General features: G+C 34.7%; 1 protein-coding gene across 1 annotated transcript in view; it reads right to left on the bottom strand.

The window, feature by feature from the left end:
• The window catches only part of Dnc (phosphodiesterase dunce), a 299778-nt gene that overhangs the window by 272056 nt on the left and 5241 nt on the right, over nucleotides 1–22481 (bottom strand). The window contains exon 2 of the mRNA XM_071775383.1: nucleotides 10024–11208. Within this exon, the coding sequence (XP_071631484.1) occupies nucleotides 10024–10253 (230 nt within the window). The 5' untranslated portion in view covers nucleotides 10254–11208. The remainder of the gene's footprint in view (nucleotides 1–10023; nucleotides 11209–22481) is intronic.

The following is a 22481-nucleotide window of genomic DNA, read 5'->3' on the forward strand; positions in this document are numbered from 1 at the left end:
CCCGAGATTTTATTTGAACGTTTCTAAAAAAGCCAAATATAGCGTCATAACAATGGCGTGTTAATATCGAAATACTCTAAATGAAACAAGCTAATAGTTATCTTAGTCTGCCGTTATTTTCATATTTATTATTAATCTTTATTACTAAACTTTCACGATAATATTTAAATTAATATTTAAATTGATATTTCATGAAATTAAATTATGAATACTATATAACTTTGTTCTAAAATTGATGTTGCTCGAAATTATTATATCATGTAATAAATAAGTACAGTTATAATTGAGCCTGTAAATAATTTAGAAATGCTGAATAAACTTATAAAACATTACAGTGTTAAAATCACATGCCTATATGCACACATTTCGACTGTTTGTCACTAATTACAAATTTACATTAAAATTATAAATATATATTATAAATATACGATATTGGTACTCTGAAATTAATGCGCCAAAATTAATATAATGAATATGTAGGTTACGATCTTGGTTATGAATTCGATTTAAAATGTAAATATACGCCGTACTCGCGATAAAATTACAAAATATTGAAGTTAGCCGTGCGATCCGCCTATTTGTGACTAATTACGAATTCACATCGAATACGCATCAATAATGAGAGACGGCCATGCGTTTTAAAGCCGTTTAAAATACCGCGATATAAATTCCGAAACAAATACCGACGGTTGCGGCGGCGGCGACGCGACGAGGGCACGATCAATTCTTCCTCCGCCGGCGCCGTTCACGATATACCTGAGTATACACACTTACCTGCCGGCAGGTTGATGACTGCCGTATAACAGGTCGATACCAACCCGTAACTTTGTATAACTGCATTGCAGACACACCGACTACTCGGCACGATAAGCTTTGCGAAAGCTTTGCACTCATTACGTCCGCGATTCTTACGATTAAAATCAGAGTCTTGCGCGAGCCTCTACCGTAATAAAAATCTCACCCCGAACATTTTTCATCGCAAAATAACCCGTCAATGTCATCGTCATAAAATATTCATCGATTATGTCCAATCTGGGATTTTAATGAGCGAGCATCGATCGAAACGTAATCGCATAACGCTATCAGCATTATTTTTTCAAATTCTTATTAATAATTGTATTTCTAAATTCTTATTACATTATAAATTTTATTTTCTTGAACTACTTTCCGTGTAAAAAAATTTAGCGCGCCTTTTAATTTATGGACTCCGTGATTAACTTCATTTATCACAATCTACTAAAGGTGCTTTACGTTATATTTGCTACGTTATATAAACTCGCATATACCATAATAAATGAAATCCTAAGTTCTTTCACGTGACTTAATCAAAAGTGGGATATGCCGGTCCTCATATACGTTTTCATTAACGAAATTTGTACGAAATTGGATTTCGTGCGTCGATAAAACGCGCCTCCCTGTGTGGCGAAAGTCGCGCTAATGGGTCGATTTAATAAACGGAACCGAATGAATCTTGCTTACCATTGACGCGCATATCAAATTTCTATAATAACGTCAACGTCGTCAGCTTCGGATGGCACGGTAGACAGATGCCTCGATTTGTCCAATTTACCTGATTTTCCTCATGTTATGCGTATTTCCAACAAACCGAATATGTAATCGATGGTCATCCTATACGGTTTAATCAGCGGCGACCCTATGCTCACGACATATTACGTCAAACCTATGCAAACACTGTACGGCTGTTTCCTCCAATGCAGTTTATACAATAATCCCTGGCTTCTGCGAGAGATCCATTATTTGTCGTCGCTCGCATATTGGATATTTAAGCTCTGTCTAACCACGATAATCGAATTGATTCACATAATCGCTTTATCATCGAACGCACTTTGAACTAACAGGTTTAAACAACATCCGCGTTACTCAGCGAAGTCATTTTTAACCCTGTATAAGCCAGGGTTTAAAACTAGCACGTATACCATGGGGCCTCTGTGCAACGCATGAGCGCGAGAAAATGACGCGGAGGAGGCCATTTGAGCGCCGTAATTACGCTTCGCAAACTGCATAGAATAACAAATGAAGTTAAGAACTATCATTTGAGATATGGATCTTTGCTGTATTCGACGCGACTGGATTAAGCCGGATAAGCGAAAAGTTTAATTTAATGGATTCCGGAAAATAGAATTTCCGTGCATCACCGTTATTCGTCATTGTTTAAGTACGGTTTATCTAGTTTTCCCGGGAATTATAATTGCAAACGTAGTGACGTTTCCAGATCCGTATCGGCTTCTACGTGACACATTCTAACACGCATACACGCATATTGTAGATTAACAAAGCGAGACATGCTGAACTGTGAAAATATGAAAATATACGATTTTACGATCTCTGACGGCCTGTTGATGCACATATTTGCATAACGAGCGCAATGCCTGTTAGAGCGTGGTTCAATCATGTATATCAATCAATTATGCGTACGCTATTATAAGCTCTGCTCCATTAATTAATTTCTAACTGCTTCATAGAAAAGAAAATAATTAATACTCCTTGAACAATCGATAATCTAATATTTGACGAGTAGGAGGATGTAAATCCAAAAACTCATCTTTTTTCAGAGGAAGCTCGTAGAATTTTAAAACGCGCGCATTAAACTTAATGAGATTGAAACTTGTATATAAAATAATAGATATTTGTAACAATTTATGTAAATAGTTTTTTACTTTAAAATAAAAACTCTGTCGGCATCTCTTCTTTTATTATTTCCTTCAAATAATCATATTCAGAAGAGTCAGCTCAAAATACGTCTTTAGCGCATAGTTTACATAATTCGCTTCCTTGATTACAAACGTGATATAAATGTAAATGTCAGAAGCAATAATTTTATTCCACCTCTTCTACCAAAGTGTAAAATTGCATCGTTTGTCCCTCTATAAAAGAGATATTCTTTCGTGCGCGTATATCGCGCGCGAATCTCTCTCCCTTCGTGATACCGTACTATTATTCATATTTCGATGTTTAATCAAATTTCCACGTACACGTACTACTCTTAATCATCGTGTCGAGGGAGTGACTTTTGAAAATATGCAGTTTTCGCGAATAGGGAAAGGCCGACGATAAATCGACGTTCGTTATCATTGATATCGGCAGAATCGACGAATCCATCCCCACGCGAACAAAGCACTTATATTCCGCGTCCATTCAGAGCGCGAAACTACATAGGCCGCATAGGCGTGATAGCCAGATCTACCCGACCACTTCCACTTGTACTTTCGGTTTATGCGCATGTGAAAAAGAATACTTACATATCTACACGACGGCGAAAGTATCGACGCGGAAGGTATCGACCACGCAGTACGTGACACGCGGACAGAACTTCCGCCGCCACGGAATTTCTGCGGACACAGGGGTTAACACACGCTAAAGTGGTTTCGTGCTTCCGCCGAGATACGGACTAAAAACGGTCGCCGTGTGTGCACGTTGCGGATCGCAAATTCTCGAGCCGACGTTATCGCGCATATAATGAAGTGCAGTCGCCTATCCGTCTTTCGACTATACGTCGTCTCATTTCCCGAAATGTCGTCCGATAATCGCGCGCGAAATGTCAAGCAAAGTATATAGATGTCAAGCGATAAAAATATCAAAAATCGGATTCTTATTTCATCGAATCAGCACCATAACTTCAACACCATTATAACGCCGTTTATTTTTCATCAGTCTAAACCCAGATCAACGGGGCACTTTATCGAGCTGCCAAAAATACCCAAACTTCCATTCACTTGACCTAATATGACATAGACGTAATAAAAAAAAAACAATCAAAGAAGGTCGTTTTCTTCAAAATTTTATCGCAAGACAAATTTAAATATCGTTAATTTTATAAGAAAAAGGAAAAATATGTGGGTGTCTAATTTACAAAGTGCAAATTCCTTTCTTATCACAGAAAGATAAAATCTAAATATAAGACCATAATTTTCTGAAAAATTTAACAGTTTAATGGTTTTTAGAGCTTATCATCTTTTTTAGTTTGTCCACGGTGGAAGCTCCGTGCTACTGCGTCAGAAATTGCCTCGAACTTTCAGGCAGTGAAGATAACGCGGATAAACCATGATAAGGATCGATGTGTTCATGCTTTTTGCTTCTAGCATGAGCTTAATAGCGTGTTTTGTTATTATATACACGCATAGACACTCGCAATTCAAAGTTCAAGAAGAACCGAGTAGTCCATTTATCGAATACATAGAACAATTAGCACACAGCATACACTAACGGATGTACTAAATCCGGTGCTTGTTTTACGACAGTAAGTACTACGACTAACGAATAGAGATACGATAGAAATACAACACCAATTTCCCCGCAATTCGCGAGCATCCAAGTTGAAATAAGTAATTATCTCGACAAAAAGTATTATGCACAATCGTTAAGAGGAAAACTTAGAAGATAAGTAAGATAATCTAAAACTTAATGACAACACATCTTTTATAACAAGTTTAAAATTGAAGGAAAAAATTATAAAAATAAATAATTATATCGGCAAAAAGTATCATCCTCAACTTATATGCATGCATAATCCTTAAGAGAAAAATTAATGACATCTTTTTTTACAAGAAACTTAAAATTAAAGAAAACGTTGTTGAAGATGGAAAGAGTACAAAAGCAGAAAACTAAGTTAAAGTGGACGAAAGTAAGGATATATATAGTACAAGTTACAATGAAAATGAAAAGCATGATAAAAAAAAATCCGATGTAATCTTGAACAGTCCAACTGTTGGAGAACTGCCAGAAATTACGTTTCATTAAAGACCTAACAAGAAATACAATTAGCGTCAACGACACATTTACTCCAGCTGAACTTTCCGATAATTAATATTGAACACACAAAAGGAATTATCTTTCAGACGAAGGAACTACGAACTCTGTTATCTTCTCATTGTCAAATGCAGACACGTAGATAAAGAACGGAAATCCACGTATTTCAACACAAATATATATATATATTCTTCCAAGTTTCGTCGGTCTATGTCTCTTGCGTCTGACTTTCTCTTATCTACGATTATCCTTCTCAAAATGGAGCGTGAGAGTTATTTCCAGAGCCTACGACATTAAAATTGGATCTCGTTCGTCTGATGACATTAAAAAATGAAGTAATAAAAAATTGCGTAGAGAAAGTAATCCTGCATTTTTTAACACTTTTGAATAAATAATACTGTAAAAGAAACGTGATTATATATATTTAAAATGTTTACCTTAGTGTAAGATACATACTATACATTTTGTTTAGCATAGTATGTGTATATTTGTAAAAATTTACTTAAAACTAAACATTCAAGTTACAATACTGCATAAAAAGATCTCGAGATATAATTGAAATATTACTATGATAATTAAATATTTAATAAAGCTATACGCTAACTCTCTCACACACGTTTGAAGAGGTACGACCGATCGATGAACGACGGTCGCGGAAAGTAGTTCATGACGCATGAATATCGAAATATGTGTCGTCTTGAATTCCTCCGAAAATTCTTGATTATTTTCCAAACGTGCAATAAACGTGAAATTTCAATCAAATGTTAAACCTAAATAAATTGTGCAAATTACCGCATTCAATAATTCATTTTCTCTTGGATATTTTATAAAAGATGCGCAAGCGCCATCAATTACAAGTTAAAATATTCATCTTTTAAGAATACGTAATTTCTTAAGTTAAAATATGTTGTATCATTACATAAATTGTAAAAATTGAAAAAAGCATGTAATATGCACACTAATTACTTATACATCATAAATTTTAATACCTACGTTCAACCGAAAAATATTAAATACTCTCTAAAATACTCTCTTTTTTTCTTTTAATAACAACTTTTTATTTCTCATTCTCATTATTTTACTCATAAATTTTGACACATTTCTATATAAGTATTCCCAGTAATCTAACTTTAACGCATCTGAATAATTACGTGGTTGAAGCGAAGGTGCAATACAGCCTCGTGCCACGATAATTAAAACACTACCCTTGAGTACGCGAGGTATTCCATAAACGTGACATGTTCAAAATTGTGTATAACAAACTTTTTACACAATCTTTTCATGTCTCCAAGGAAATAAAATTTCAATTCAAAGCGGGGTATATGCAGAGGTTGTATTATTTTGCTGCGTTGGCATACCTGAAAATAAATGTAGTGTATTTGTTCATCATCGATGTTCTCATTTCTTTTCTTTCGCAAAAATGTCTACTCTATGCTTTGATACTTTCGCTGGAGAACTGTTTTGCAAAAAAAAGCGCTTTTCTAGATGTACGCAAGGTGTATTCGAGAAAAATATCATATTTCCTCTAGGCTACGGAAACTGCAGTCTCAAAGAAGGACGGTTGTTTCTACGAACCGGCGATACTTTTCATATCTTAAGCTGCTGAAAAATAAAACGCGGTGAAATAGCAAGAATATTTTAATGAGAAACGTATCAGAAAGCTAATAAAATTTTATTTTTCAACTGAAATTCCAATTAAAGTTTATCCTAATCGAAATCTGATATGATATATAATCACCAAAATTGTAATAGAAATAAAAATATTGTAATACACGACTTATCTATCATTTTAAGTGTAGGTAAAATGTAAATATAAATAAAATATAAATAGCAAAGAAAAGCGCGATATCTGGAGTATCTGTATATTTTTCTACGTAGTAAAAGCTGATGTACCCACACACTTAAATGCAAATAACAAGATTATTCCACGCGAACTAATTCCAGTGCCATAACAAAGATAGCTGGAGGAAGAAAATAAAGGATGAAAATCTCGTTTTGATTACAACTCTTCTCGCGATGAGACAGATAATAATGCCGCATAAAGACTCGACGCAAAGACCATTTTCAAACTCATCTTGTTTTGAAATATCGTTATTATGATGACAAATAATCTTCAGCATTACCTTTAAAAACAGAAATAAAATTCTTGCAGTTTATTCTACACTTGGAAATCTATCTATTCACATAGAATATCAGATTGTATTGTTAACCCGTTATCCCTTTGCCAAAATATGACATAGGATATCTGTTGCGTTAGCTCTGCTTTAAAAAGCAGTTTATAAGGTGAATTATATCCTCTTCAATAAAGTTACAAAAGAAAGGTTCTTATAGTAATCCTTGTGCTTATGCTGTTTTTAGCGATGTAAACAAGTTCGCCACATTAGTTCGCAATACATGCAGTGAAATATAATATAGTAAAAAGTGAGCATACACGCAAAATACACGCAATATACACGAGACAAGTATTTTTAGGAGAAAATGTCGACGATCTATGTTTGACGTGAAATTTTAGCCGTCGGACATGCGGGTATGTATGTACAAGAGCGTCATTTATTCGTTAGGCACCCAAGGGAAAAACATGCTATAATATGTAGTTACATTTGTTCCCGCTCTTCTACTCATGCTGTTTGCCCCATGCTGTTTGCAAGATGGAAACAAGAAAGAGGCAGATACAGAACGTTTGCCTGCTTTATTAGTATCTTAATTGCTGTCATATTTCGACGTAATTATCTCTCCTTATTCCTTTCTCAAGTAAACAATTGTTCTTTGCTATCGTGGAAATTCTACTTTCTAAAGATACAAACTCAGCACTCTTTATTCATTACCAAAGCGCCAAGTCATATCGCCATTAATAATTCATAAATGGTTACTAATTGTGAAGAGAAAGATGATGCGAGGGATCGACAAGACGCCCGCGCACAAAGCACAAAATTATAAAGCGCTGCAAAACGCATCGAAATTAGCATTTTAAATAATTACGCTGAAACTGTTTACTTTTCTGCGAAATGTATCATATCATGCAATAAAAATACAGCCATAGTCACATGAAATAATGAGATACAAGTAATCGCACTCGCAATTAAGAAGAAGAAAAAAAACGTCTTTCCTTTTGAGCTTTCACACTTGAATACTTAATCCCTTTATGAGATATGTGTTAACATCTCTATTTAAGTGGAGTGCATCTATGCCGCGCATTACGCAACGGTCTGACGTAACATAAGTAGTGTAGGCAAAAGCTTGCGCAAACAAGCAGCCTTATGGTCGGTATTAGTCCCAACCGGTGCATCACGTTTATAGCGTTAAATCTAGCTGGTTTTCAGCTCACGGCACGGTAACGTTATACGTGATCTTCATATCAAACAATAGAGGCTCTGTGTTAAAAATATGAAAAATGGTGTTGTTTTTTTTTTACGCCGACGTTAACTTTTTTCTCATTTCGCCCGGCGGCAAAAAATCGCTGTAAAAGCAATTACCAGCCTGCTTTCTTCCTGGTACACGTTGTTCGCAACACAATAGAAATAAGGATTCTAGCAAAGATGCAACTCTACTCTAGGGATTAAACTGACGTCGTTAAATCCTTCATGCTCGCACTCGACTGAATGAAAAAACTACGACAAGTCAAAACGGTGAATACAGAATACGACGAGATCAGAGAAAATATAAAGACATACAGATGTAAATATAAAGGGATGAAATGGAAAGATTCAAGGAGCACATCTCATTCACGTCATTCCCATCAGAACGAATGTATCCCCTTAATCTTAAGATGACGGTAAGAGTTGTGATTAGTTGTTAGATCGTAAGACCCTATATAATGACTCATCGGTTCATCGGCAGATAATTAATCTCAATATGTCACTCCGCCTAAATTGGACGAGAAGAAAGAGGACAATACGCACGAGGGGACTTTTTGCTTACGATGAAGCATGATGATATCGATATTGAAACAGAACGGAAGTCATATCAGATGCGCACACTTACACATACATACGCTCTTCTTATATTTACCGGTAGCATAATAAATTAAGGAACTCGTTTCATATTTATCATCACAAAAACATCTCTTGAGGCGTTACGTATGTAAAATGCCTTTGTTTGCTGCAATACTGTAAACGTTTTGCAACAAGTGTTACCGTGCGCATTAAAACGTAATTTTATCATATAAGTCATGTTACATTTTCACTATTAGTAATTTAAAATTCCTAGTTTTAAATATGTTATAAATTTATATTAATAACATATTGAAATTATTTCCAATCCCATACTAATTTTAAATTCAAATTTATCTGCTGTATTATATACTTTTTCGTATTTTAGATTTATAGATATTTAATCTGGATCAAATATATATATATATATATATATATATATATATATATATATATTTGGATTAGACCGAAAAGCATTAATTGTCATTGTGTTAATAGAGCAATCACTTCTCAACACAAATTCATATGTATTCATATGCCATACGTACTACATATGTATATTCATATGTACGTAAAGCTGATAGAATTACCTATCTAATAATAATTCCTCCCCTCTCTCTCTCTCTCTCTCTCTCTCTCTCTCTCTCTCTCTCTCTCTCTCTCTCTCTCTCTCTCTCTCTCTCTCTTTCTAGAAACATGAACTAAAAATTCTCTTCAATTTAAGATTACATCCGAAAAATTTCCGAATTGCGTTAGCTGCTACTATATATCCTTGTCAACAACCAACAAATGTCGAATATTGGAAAGATAAGGAAATGAGCTACTTTGATCTATATCTGTAAGCTTTAAAACCAGTGATTCTCAATACGGAGAATTTAACATTCATGTCAAACGTGACCCCGTGACAAAATTTGCAATCTTCGAGAGGACAAGCACAGTAGGAAAAAAACCTTTCTCGTTCATTATATCCCCCAAGCGAGTTTTATCTTTTATAGAATATTTAAACGAGTTCACCAGGGAGCTATACAATTGGGGATGTTAAACAGCCACGGCCAAAGATAACGCCCAATTAAATTTTCGACCAAATCGTATTGATCCAGCGATATTCGAGTATGAGAGAAAGCGCTGGCCTAGTCGGGCACATAGGCTACGATCAACGTGATGCTACAAATGCTTCGAAGCATTTTTTGATTGGTTAATTCGTAAAATTCTTTCTTCTGATTGGTCGCGATCAAATGCTTCGAAGCATTTGTAGCGTCACGTTGACCGTAGCCATAGGCGCACAAGGAAGGTCAAAGATCGAGACGACGCGAAATCGATCACTTACCTTCGGCAATGTGTGGGCGCGACGGGCCAGCTCCTTCTCGTTCTCAGGATTATAGCGGGCGGTCTCGCGTGACCGACGACCGGCGCCGAGGTGCGTCCCTGATTTCTTTTCCCCCAGAGATGACCGCTGACGGGCACGTTACCATATCCCGGTATTCCGGGATGCGGCCCGCTCTCGCTGCAAGCGCGTCGCGAGAACATTTCGCGCTTCCTTTCGTCGCACTTCATCATTATCGCATGGATCCCCACGCCCGCTCGATCGCCGATCGAGCTCTTTACGCCGCAACGAAACTCGCCGTTCGTGAAACCTCGCGATAATAAAAAAAGAGCCGAGATATTGGCTCTTCTCTACGTAATATGCGAGATTTAACGAGCTCCTTTTATAACCGCACTAACCATCAAAAGTCTCTTCTGCCTCGCATTTAATTGCGCGAATGCATATAACACCATCGTCTCGTCTCCTCCATCCCGATATGCACTGACAAATCATCATTACTGTATAGTGTATATCACGCAAAATCAGTCAACAACGGTAATGATATGATAAAGGTAATTGTCATTCGCTGCTTAATATAAAATAACTAATTCACCATTTTTCCTAGTATTTATATCGTAAAACAGTTTTAAAATCTTGTAGCACTGCCGAGTTTTCTATCCTATTTTTTTTATATCCTTAGGCTTTTCGACGAGTCCAGAGCAATGATGGATTCGCTTTGAATATGCGGCTACGAAGCGGCAAAACGTACATTGACGTAGGTCCCCATATTAAATATCCGTAGGGTATTTGTCGTTTGCTTCGGGAAATTCACGGTCAGTTGGTCATGTTCAAAACCCAAAGTATCGATATGTGTGAGAGAAAATCGCTGATTCGTGTCACAGTCTCAAATTGAACTTTGATCATTAATAGTCACTTTAAAGTACGATAAGTATCTGTTTAAACTTTTAAACGATCATAAATTATCACGAGGCAGCACTTGAAAGCTACGCTTCGAGATTATTAATCATATATCACTTTCTCGCCACTGAAATAATGTCGTTTACGTGAATGTTATACATCCGCTTTCTATCGTGCCTAACGTTTGTAACGATCAACAATAGCATCACTTAATATTTGCATGTAGTTAGCATAATTGCCATCGTGCGTTCCTACAGCGATGTTCTTGTCCTGGATACTCATAATTTCCATCTGAAATTTAACAATCGGGATTCCTGTGAATGTCACGCGACATTTCTAACAGGAACAAAACCAGATACACCGATTACATTACAACGATTGTCGCATTGTGGAACCCACGTTCTTATAAACTTCAAAAATAATTATTTGAGATAGTTCTCAATAATTCAACATAACAAATCTAAAGATGTTAAATTTATAAACAAATATATTGAACGTCCCTCCAATAGATACCTAATAATAAAAATATATATTACACATTTTAAATATGAATTTCTACAGTAAGCTCATCTTGTATTTTTTTACTTTTACCATATATCCACCTAGAGAAAACCAACATCTTCTGTAGGAAAATATGATTAATGTTAAATGTATTCCCATGAGAGCTAACACGATAACGCGATACTTCGCTACTAGAAAGCGCCAAGTGGAGTAACGCACGATGCACGTAGAGTAATACAGTTTCTAACATCGCGAAGCTTTTTGTAGGAGCGTTTTACGCTTTAGATATGTGGCACGGACGAAGACTAAAAAAGCTCAGTACACTTGCTCGGCGCAGTAATGGCGCCAGGCAAGATGAGACACTATAGAGGGTACGATAGGGACATAAGGTTCTACCCGTTCCCCAGCGACGTTATATCGCGAGCTCAGTAAGAGCTATCAATATAGACGCGCACAACTTGATATCACGCTTGCCTCAACGTTCACATGGCACACATTCTATAGACACATGGTATTAGTACATATCCACATCTTTACCTAGTGATACATTTAGCATGTAATGCGGCGCTGTCTAACTGTTTTATTCGCATTCAATATTCAAGAGGCGAGTTACACTCGTATTTAGTGAGCTAGAAGGAAAATTTCAATGAAATAAAAATCTATATTTTTTACACATAATATTTAATTCTCCGATCGTATAATTAAACTAATTTCTGCGAAAAACTTAGAATAAAAAAATTACTGACATACATTTCGATATCAAGCTAAAGTATATATCATTTTATAATTAAAACAGTGAAAATTCTCAGATAAAACTCTTACGCGCAGAATGAAATAAAATGGTATTATCATTTAAACCACTTCCATCGTACCCCGTCTTGTTCAAACAATTCTTTTTCCAAGATTAATAATGACTCCGATGGTCCCTTGATCCTGATATTCGAACGCGCGACGAAACGTGACAAAAACGAAGTAAAGATAATCTGGGGAACAGTTCCTCCTTATGAGACATTTTCGTGGCGGACTTTCTTAAGATCGCGCGCAAATCTTGTATAAACTATACCACAGCGCAAAAAAGATCTCGAGACAGTCGTAAAAGACTGGGAGAGAAAATATCTTCCAGCACATAAACCTACTTAGCTTTATGCGAACTACCGGTGGATATAGGAAATTATGTCGCGACCAACTTTTATTCCGAACAATTCGCGGCTCGTCACGCATCAGAATGAAGCCGTAATTCCGATTCGGGACGAGCCACGATATCGCTAACTCGAAGTCGATAAACAAAGCTCGCTACACAACAAGATTATCGTAATACCCTTCTGTCACGACAATCAGCAGGCGACACCATATCAAGTAGACAAAGCAGAGAATATAACAAAGTATATAGTATGTAGCAAAGTCAGAGAATTGTATATTATAACTGTTGCAAATATACAAATATATATATATATATATATATATATATATATATATATTTGTATATTTGTAACAGTTATAATATATATATATATATATATATATATATATATATATATATATATATATATATCCCAGAAACATTGCTCTACATTTGTTATTACGCCAAATAATTTTCGCTAAACCGAAACTCAACGTATTGTTTGGTACATGTATTAATTTTCATAGAGTTCTATACTTTTAAAGTATAATAGCTTAACTCTTATGCATGAGAAACTTAATTCTAGTATATATAGTGTACAGTGTACATTAAGAAGCGCTACTTTATTAAAATTAGAAGCAGTGTTATTAATTTCTACGAAACTATAACTATTTCCGAAGGATTTAATTCTTATGCATGAAAAGCTTATTCATGTTCGGTTATATAATACATATTAAAAACACAATTATTAAAATTAACTTTAATACTCTTTCATTCAAATAATCTTTCAGTGAATGCTCAAAAATTCATTGTTAAATTCGTAGCATTATACTGTGATTAAATTTTTAAATATAACGCTGGGTATGTTATATAAAAAATAAATGAAAAAATAAATAAAAAGAACTATTTTTTCCATGTTACCCTTTTACCCTTGTTGTGAAATGTTTTCCATTTTACCTTTAATACTCTTGTATTCAAATATAATTTTTTAAAAAATCACGTGTGTGCGTTGTGTACATATCGTAGAGAATTAAAATATAAAAAACCAATTTCATCTACTGCTAGTTAGTAACATATATCACGTTAAACATATCATTGTAAACATAAATTAACCCGTGAAGTATAAGTTTAATTTAAAGACTTTGCAAATGCTTTACGAGTTAAACTAATAGTCAACACTAAATGGTCTACGTAAAGAAAAATATTTCTTATGAAAATATAAAGTTAACCGGCGCCAGAATATAATTAAAATGTGATAAAACATGCCATGAATTTAAAATAATTTAAGCACCCTCAGCCTTATAAGAAAGAAAACTTTTTACGCGCGCACGCGAAAAGATTAACATCAATAAATCCCGAGATAATGAAAACACGATAAAACGCACAATCGTTCATAATGATTTCCGGACCACTTTTCCCTTTTTTTAAATAATTGGAGAGATTCTTTGAAATTCTCGAGCAATCTTGTTCGCGCGATATTATACACGCAGAGATGGAGGTAATTAGTACTCGTCTGACTCGCTCCCTTTTTCCCTCAAACCCAACAAGATTCATTCGAACACATCCGCGCGTGCAGAAATGTTCGCCGGACTTTAATTAAGGTAATAATTTATTGCGAGGGAAAAACGAAGTTAATGATAAAACGACAGTGAAACATCAGCGAGTGTAGCATTTTAGACGGACTTAACTCGGGTTTCGATATTATAAATTAAGTGAAATGCAGGAGATTGGACGAAGGATGGAACAAAAGCTTGTCGTCCGAACGTAATACTTTTGGAAAATTGTTAATTACCTCGCATAAGATGTAACTGCATTATTGAATATTTCAATAGCAACAAGTAGCAGCGACACAGATAACGACGCGACGCTTCGACGAATTCTAATTTTGTAACCAATAAATTTGCGTCGTTTGAGAAGACATTACATAATTCAGAACATGAATATTGTATTATCTTATTATGCAACAAAGTGGAGATGACAGTTAAAAAAAAAACGTGAAAATAGAGAAAAGAAGGATAATGATTATAAAGATTTTGTAACTTTATTATGGCCGCCTACGTTGTTACATTTTTATCATGAAAAAATAAAACATATGAATCTATATACTTTCAATACAGTCGACATCATATTTCTACAATTTCACAAAGTAAAGTATAAATTAATAAGAATATATATTTCTATGAAATCGGTATACCTTCGCAAGTGCAAATTTAAAATATCTTTTTCCAACTAAATATATCCAAGTGTGAATATTATATGTATTAATAATTGTGAATACCTATCTTTAAAATAATTTTTCCATACATTAATATAATTTTTGTTCTAAATTCCTGCAGTATTTATAATAACTTTTTCAGATATACAATATTAAATCTCACATCTGAAAACGGAAAAATTAATCACGAATTGTAATCCATTTTTATTCATCCACTAATCGTCACGTGTTACAAGAAAAGTCAACCAATCCCAAACAGTTTCGCCCATCGATTTATTTTCTTCCAACCCTAATTTAAGGATCGCTACGTCGTCGTGGCAATGACCCACGCAAGTTTATTAGAAGATTGACGTGAAGGGATGCGAGCTCCTTCACTCTTCAAACATTTATTATCCCACGAAATACGACATGCGCGAATACTACTAGAAGAAATAGAAAATACGAGGGAATCCGTGTGATAGGAGTTGCCGTATAAATTTATGTTTGCGATATATCTTGCAGTTTCGTCGATTTCAGAGCTCTATACAACCTTCGGATTTTTTTATCGCTTATGCTGTCATCGTCAATGTGTCATATATAAAACATACAATTTCTTTCCTATTGACGCACAGATGTCACTAAGCACAATAAAATATTAAAACCTAGAATGCAAACGAAAACGCGGATTACGTCTATTGCAATATATTCGAATCTGAGAAAAACGCGTCATTTTCTTGAACGCGCGAGAGTTGTAATAACGTTTATTATCCATTTAAATAAGATTTTGTAATCTATTTCTAATTTACTTTTAAATTCCATTAAGTGCAAGTGAAAGAAGCAATAAGAAAATTATAATACAGTCTCACACACACACACACATACACACACACACACTGTGTGCGATAATGATCGCTTTGTCTCTGTCTTATCTCATAGGATCACGTCATGTCAGACCAATTCGAATCAATACCAGTCTGCACACATGAGTACCGTTCTGCGTATTGTAGGCTTGATTAAAGGAGCACTTCTGTAATTATTGAGAAATACGGTCTGCAATATCCCATCTAAAATAAACCGACAACGAAGGAAGAAATTATCGAAAGAAGAAGCACTTTCGCGTCATCTTATAAAAACTTCGCGCAAGAAAAATTCGTTTCCACAAGCGTCGAGTGAAATACTATAATAAAAAAGAAAGTGCATCGGAAGGACTTCGTATTTATTCCAACGGATTCTACCTACGGCTTGCTACAATTGACGATTAACTGTTGGTAATTCAACGACAGACGCATTATAAACGCGAGGAAGAAACCCTATACGCGAAGAAAACTTGTCCTTCTTCGGTGACCTATGCTTACAAAGAAACGCGAAACAAAAGACATGGGAAAAGGTGATCGAATTTCGTCGCTTCTAACGACGAAGAAACTCGTAGACAATAAGAACGAAAAAGAAAGTTTTCTATCACACGTCTTAAGTTTACGGTCTGAAGAGAATGTTACCTACGCCTACGCGGTCTTTCAAGTCGGTCCCATCTTCGATCCAATTCTCTGTAATCAGATCCAATATAACTCGCGTAACCCTTCAGCAAGATGCAACGAGCTGAGTCTAATCATCGTCTAATCGGTCGACGGTTCATTTCAGAGCCGGCAATAGTTAGAGCGGCGCAATACGACCAGATAACGGATATCCTATGGACGGATGAAAAATGAAGATGGGGCGTATCGTTCGGAATTATTAATTTTTTTAAAAAAAGGAGCTATCTCTCAGCAAATCGATAAGAGAATTAAGAATCCGTAACACGGATAATAACGGGATGAGATCTGACAGGAGAAATAGAGGATGTTCTTTCTCTCGTATGATTCATGAAGTATTTCATGAACGTAGAGAATTTATCAACTGTGACAGACAAAAATCAAGAATAACTTTTGTATAAGACGGAATACAATTAAATGCGAAAATCGGATATATCGTACTATCGCTTGCCGCCAAATCAATTTATAACAACTTACTTACTTGTAGCAATTAGCGCCCTGCCCTGCGAAACAGAAAAATATTTATCTTAAGATTGTATGTAAAAAAAAAGTGCAAACGACTGAGGGAAAAGAATCCTACGCTACGGTTCTCCAATTGATGAAACAATACAACAATAACATGCATACTTTTCTTTTTCACGCACACAGCAATTAGAATAGAAGCGAACGAGCTTCTACGAGATATCTAAATTGAAGATCGTTTTGAATGCCAATCAGAGATCGATTTATTCTAAAAATTTGAATAAAATTTGAATACAATGTGAATAAACTTTAAATAAAATAGAACTGCTCACATATTGCGTTGCAATAATCTCCATGTATTTTGCAGAAAGAATTCATTGTATATTATTACAAAGGTTGTAATTCAGCCTTGTTTTCGTGCGCGCAACAACTAAGGGCTCATATTATTGGGCGCGTGTGACAAACCCTTTGTCGCAACTGATTCCAGATCGTTTTACTCGGTTACGAATAATTTACATGGTAACATATGCACCGATCGATGAGCGTGATTTTGGTGCACCGAATTCCTAGCAACAATAATGTCTAGAATTAATGCCGATAACGAATAACATATTTGGTTATTCTGTGGTTTGAATGATTGTTAGGTAACGCGCATTACTATCACAATTGGCATTTATCATACGAAGCTTTCAATATATGACAGAGGAGGTGCCTCTTCAATAAACGACTTATTTCAACGTTGCTCGTCACCGGAGAGAACATCGATTTCCGGTGTATCTCCAAAATAGAAGTTTATCCGTGATCCTGCACTCTCCGTATGGCAAAAGTGCTCGTTGGAGCTTGCAAGAGTCCATCAAAGTTTCGCCTACGGTATGCTCGATAGTGCAATCACGACGATTTACATACATACATAAACACGAACATCGCGACCGCGGCAGATGCATGGAAAACAGAATTGTATTATAATTCAGAGCCAGTTATCAAAAGGCATTATGGCTGATTTAAATTATTTGCATATCGCTTTAACCGTTTACTAAATATATCCACTGTTCCTCGACGTTCGGGAGACAAATAGTAACGTTGAGTTACACTCGGTGCTCGCGATAAGTAAATTATAACTCCGAACACACGTTAATTATGCAACTGATTGAGCTGCAGTTGCTTATCGCTCTAGAACAATATTGCCGAACGCGATACGAACTCTTCGATGTTCTCTACAAGCCTGCGACAAGGTGCATACCAATGAGTCGTAACAAAGGCGAGTGCTGTGCTGCATCGTTCCTACCTGCACGTGAGCGCAAACCGAGAATCTGTATTGTAACGCGCGTACGTAAGGTCGAGCGTATTCAACGGAGTTAACGATAAAGTTCCTATACGGGCAGGACGTGAATAAAGCGCTTAATGACAATCGCCATTTGTGACTTCGGCACTTTGCCGGAAAATTGTATAGCGTTATAGAACGTATAGAGAACTTATAGAACGTTTGACATGAGATATTAAGTGTGACGAGCTGCGCGCGATTAGTTGCAATTGTTTAAAAGATAAACAGTAGGAAGGAACAAAAATACAGTTTCTGATTCATTTGGGGTTGTTAAGCAAAGCATTTATAGACAAAATCATGAATAGCTTTACTAGACAACTCGAATGTATGTCAGCATATTCTGGTTACTTAGAAAGACAGTTTTATGTTTCTTGCCTGCGAAACAACATTGAAATATGTGCTAAATTTTGGTAAAACATTTTCTCTTATAAAAAAGTTTAATTTTATCATAGACATAATTTTGTAACTTAAATTCAATTGCTGTGAACAAATTTCTGTCTATATTTCATCTATTATACACATGCAAAATGTTTACTAATGTTACAATCTTAATATCTTAATTTGCTTTCATAAATTGTTTCCATATATTACTGTTTTCTTCCATTCTAATCTTTCTTGTAATCTACATTAAAAATTAATATTTTATAGAAAAAAAACGTAGATATACCATAATTTAATTTACTTAAGTAGACTAGACCTATAAACCACACAGTCAGGCTTCACTTGCTACAAGTCGCTGAATACAAATACATGCTGAATCACTGATGGCACGATTTTTCACTCAGAAAGGTAATCTTCCGAATTAGTCTTTGAATAAAATAAAGCGTTATTCGACACGATCCTCGCTACCGTCATTTTAGAAAAGAAAAAGACAAATTTAGTCTGCAAATTAATGAGTGATGTAATTTCTTGTACGTTTATTATAAATTTCGCGATATTTTCCGTCTCGTTTGATCGTTTCGATGGAACTGTGTGACTACTAGCCCGAAACTCGAACAGCGCAAAGTAGTTAACACCGCGTGATGTTTAAAAGTACTTAATTCCCTGTTGTAATTTAATTATACAACACCAAGTTAGTTACGCGACTGTGTTCACATGTAAATATACTTATTTGACATTTTAGAAGGTTGATGGCTAAAGCTAACACTTTTAGTGTTTGCGATAGAAACTATAACGTGCTATTTTCTGCTTATATATCAAATTCCACGATCTGGAAACAAAGACTTGTGAATTTGTACCGAATAAATATTATTCCATTCTCTCAAAAAATACAGAGAAATTAAGAACGTATAAAATGCAGGTCGATATCTCAGATTTTCATCCCATCTTAATTTTTTACTTTTCCCTTTAATTATATTCGTATTTTATATATATTTTTTACTTGCCTCTTTTTTCAGTTTCAAAAAATGCTTCAACGTTACAAAATAAAAAGAAATCGCTTTTCAATCATTCGTTTCACTATCATCATCACAAAACTGCTGTTTGCCCGCAAAAAAAATCCGTAAAAAAGACGCATCCCCTCGGGAAATCAAACAACTGAACCGAAGTGATGCCATTTCCAATTTCCTAAAAAAAGGGAAGCCAATGGGAATCGTGTCGGCCCTTCCATTTATCCATGAGTACTAAGAAGAACATATAAAGAGAAAATATGTCTTCATGGACTGCTAAATAATAATATATACGACACATTCGCAATAACGGCAAGTACAATTGGCTTTAATTACTACAATGCATATATTACATATTTATGCAATTAATTAGTTATTTAAAATATAATTATCTGTAATCGCGTAACGTAATTTGTCATAACTACAAAATACTATAATCTTCGTTGGCAAACGACACAAATAGTTTTGTTTAACATTAAATCGATTAATTAATAATTATTGATGTAAATGGAAGTACTTATACAATTAAAAAAATTGACATATATATTAAACGTGTTAACACCACTATTCAACTATTTAATATGTAATTTTGCTATTATTTGCTATTTGCTAATGTTAACCAGGGCGCGATGTAATTTGTAAAATAAAATAAACATACTTTATCTCGCACTGTTATCTGTTGCAATTCAAATACCCCATCAAAACTGGCATATACTTCGCGCTCCATCAGTGCATGTGAGAGTTGGGCCGTAACACTATGCAATTAACCATATTGCTAGCCGTCATTATTCATTGCAGATATATCAGCGATAATAGCTTTGCCGAAGAGCACGACCGATGCGTGAGAATTGCGTATTTAAAGAGTTAAAATCACAATATTACAATATCGATAAAATTGCAAATATGCAGCGATCAAATTTTGTGACAGCAATAATTGCTTTTATTATATATGTATACTCACGTACAATATTGCTCCAAATTTATTAGAAAGTAAAATATTATTTAAAAAATAAAATTATACGCTTTTATAAAATTTCATGATGTTTAATTTTCAGTATTTAAAATTTTTCAATTGTATGGATGATGAATTTCTCAGATCTTGCAACATTCAATAGCACGAAATATATTAATTATTAAATCTAAAATTTGTAATAACAAAAAAGTAAAAATAAAATACCTTTAATTTTATCGTTTAAAATAATCGAAAACAAAGTGGTTGTTCTTAATCAAGATTAGTATTTTGGTAATCGATCAAGATCAATTAGTTTTATACTTGCTTGCTATAATACAGTATATTGTTCGCAATGTGTATTCCCCGCAGTAAACAAATCACACAAATTAAACCCTGTCTTTTTCTTGCACGGAGCTTAAAAGCTTCATACAATATATTGTATATCCAAGCAGATATTGCAAACATACTGTTGAACATGCCAAGAGCGTGTGTTAGATTCTAGGGATTTAAAAAGGAAAAGATTGTGGAATTCCATTTGGCCGCAGAAACAATTTTATATGTAAAATATAAGTTGTTTTATATTTATATTAAAATAAAATAAAAATTACTTTACACGAGAGCCGCGCTGTGACTGTGCTTTCCTATTACCATGTGAATTTTGATGTATCACGCCGTAACGGTAAATTATTTCAAATTATATCGATAAATGAATGCACCGCGTGCATTGTTTTACGACAGACTGAACCATATAAATTGCATCGTTGCTGATACTTCGAATGCCAATTGTGATAACTGTTTTCGCAATCACGTCGAAACGAAATAACGAACGAATGCATCCTTGTCATTGCGCTTGAATTATAGATACCCTTTATTATAGGCACGCGCTGTACGTTAAGTCTATTTTTAACGTTTGAAAATAAACAATGCATGATTCACTAAAGGTCTAAAGATATCGAGTAACGCAAACGTTTTTGATGTGTGCACGTAAATTAGCTGATTGGAAGGCTGTACGTAAAGCTGTTTTGAATGGAAGCTGAAGCGAATTAAATGTTATATAAAGCCTTAATTGCATTAACCGCTATAGCATCATGAATATCGCATTAAGTAAGGGTATGCGAATATCTAAATGCATACATTGAACCTCTTAAGTGGGGAGAGAGCAACTAGAATTTCTGCACGGATCTTACTTGTCGCGAATTACTAGGAAAATTACATTAAGACGTTGCATGCGCAACGGCAGTTATAACCGTTTAAACGATTCTTGCCTATAGATACGGAACCACGATTATTAAATTGAATGGTATGACAATTAAGATACGACGATACGAACAATATGCAATATAAACCTATAAATGGATGAAAATAAGTAATTGGAAAAAGATTTCTAATTAGAATTCAGACTTTTCTTATGTATTTTTACTTCTTTTGTAATATAAAAAAAACTAAATTTTATAATTTCTTAATAAATCTTAAAAAAAGTAATAATGAACAAATTTTGTAGCGTTAGATCAAGCATTACACGTAATAAATATTATAGATGTTTATTCTCGCCCAAAGTCTCTGCTTTAACGCGACAGAATTGTAACTCTATTTTCTCACGTTAAGCTACGTACGCGGCATTCTGAGGATTCAGTCTTTGCAAAATTCATACCGTCCCATGACTAGAAATTCAAAATACAGACAAGGTATTTTCCATAAAAGAGAATGAGAAATGTACGGATTCAGATAAAAGAAACGGGATTTTAATAGGATACGTAAAACCATCTTCGATTTCGTGGTAATCGTACGCATGCAACGTAGCTAAAAAAGAACAATAACTGATTCACGCAGAACAGGAAGCAATTAACGTGTACAATCGTTCTCAGAGAAAGAAATCAAATTGTTTCACTCAACCATCCGATGATGAAAACTCCGATGTAAAACTTTCTTTCCATCAGTAGAAATCCTCTAACTTGCTTAATATCGATGCTAATGCGTGATATTTTAAAATAACGATTCTTTAAACGATTTTACAATTAACGAAATTAATCGAAATTTAACAGATAATAATGTAAAATGTTGCGGATAAATATATCATCTCTATTAATATTTCTCTGC

The sequence above is a fragment of the Temnothorax longispinosus genome, chromosome 4, assembly GCF_030848805.1.
Source record: "Temnothorax longispinosus isolate EJ_2023e chromosome 4, Tlon_JGU_v1, whole genome shotgun sequence".
Classification (NCBI taxonomy): domain Eukaryota; kingdom Metazoa; phylum Arthropoda; class Insecta; order Hymenoptera; family Formicidae; genus Temnothorax; species Temnothorax longispinosus.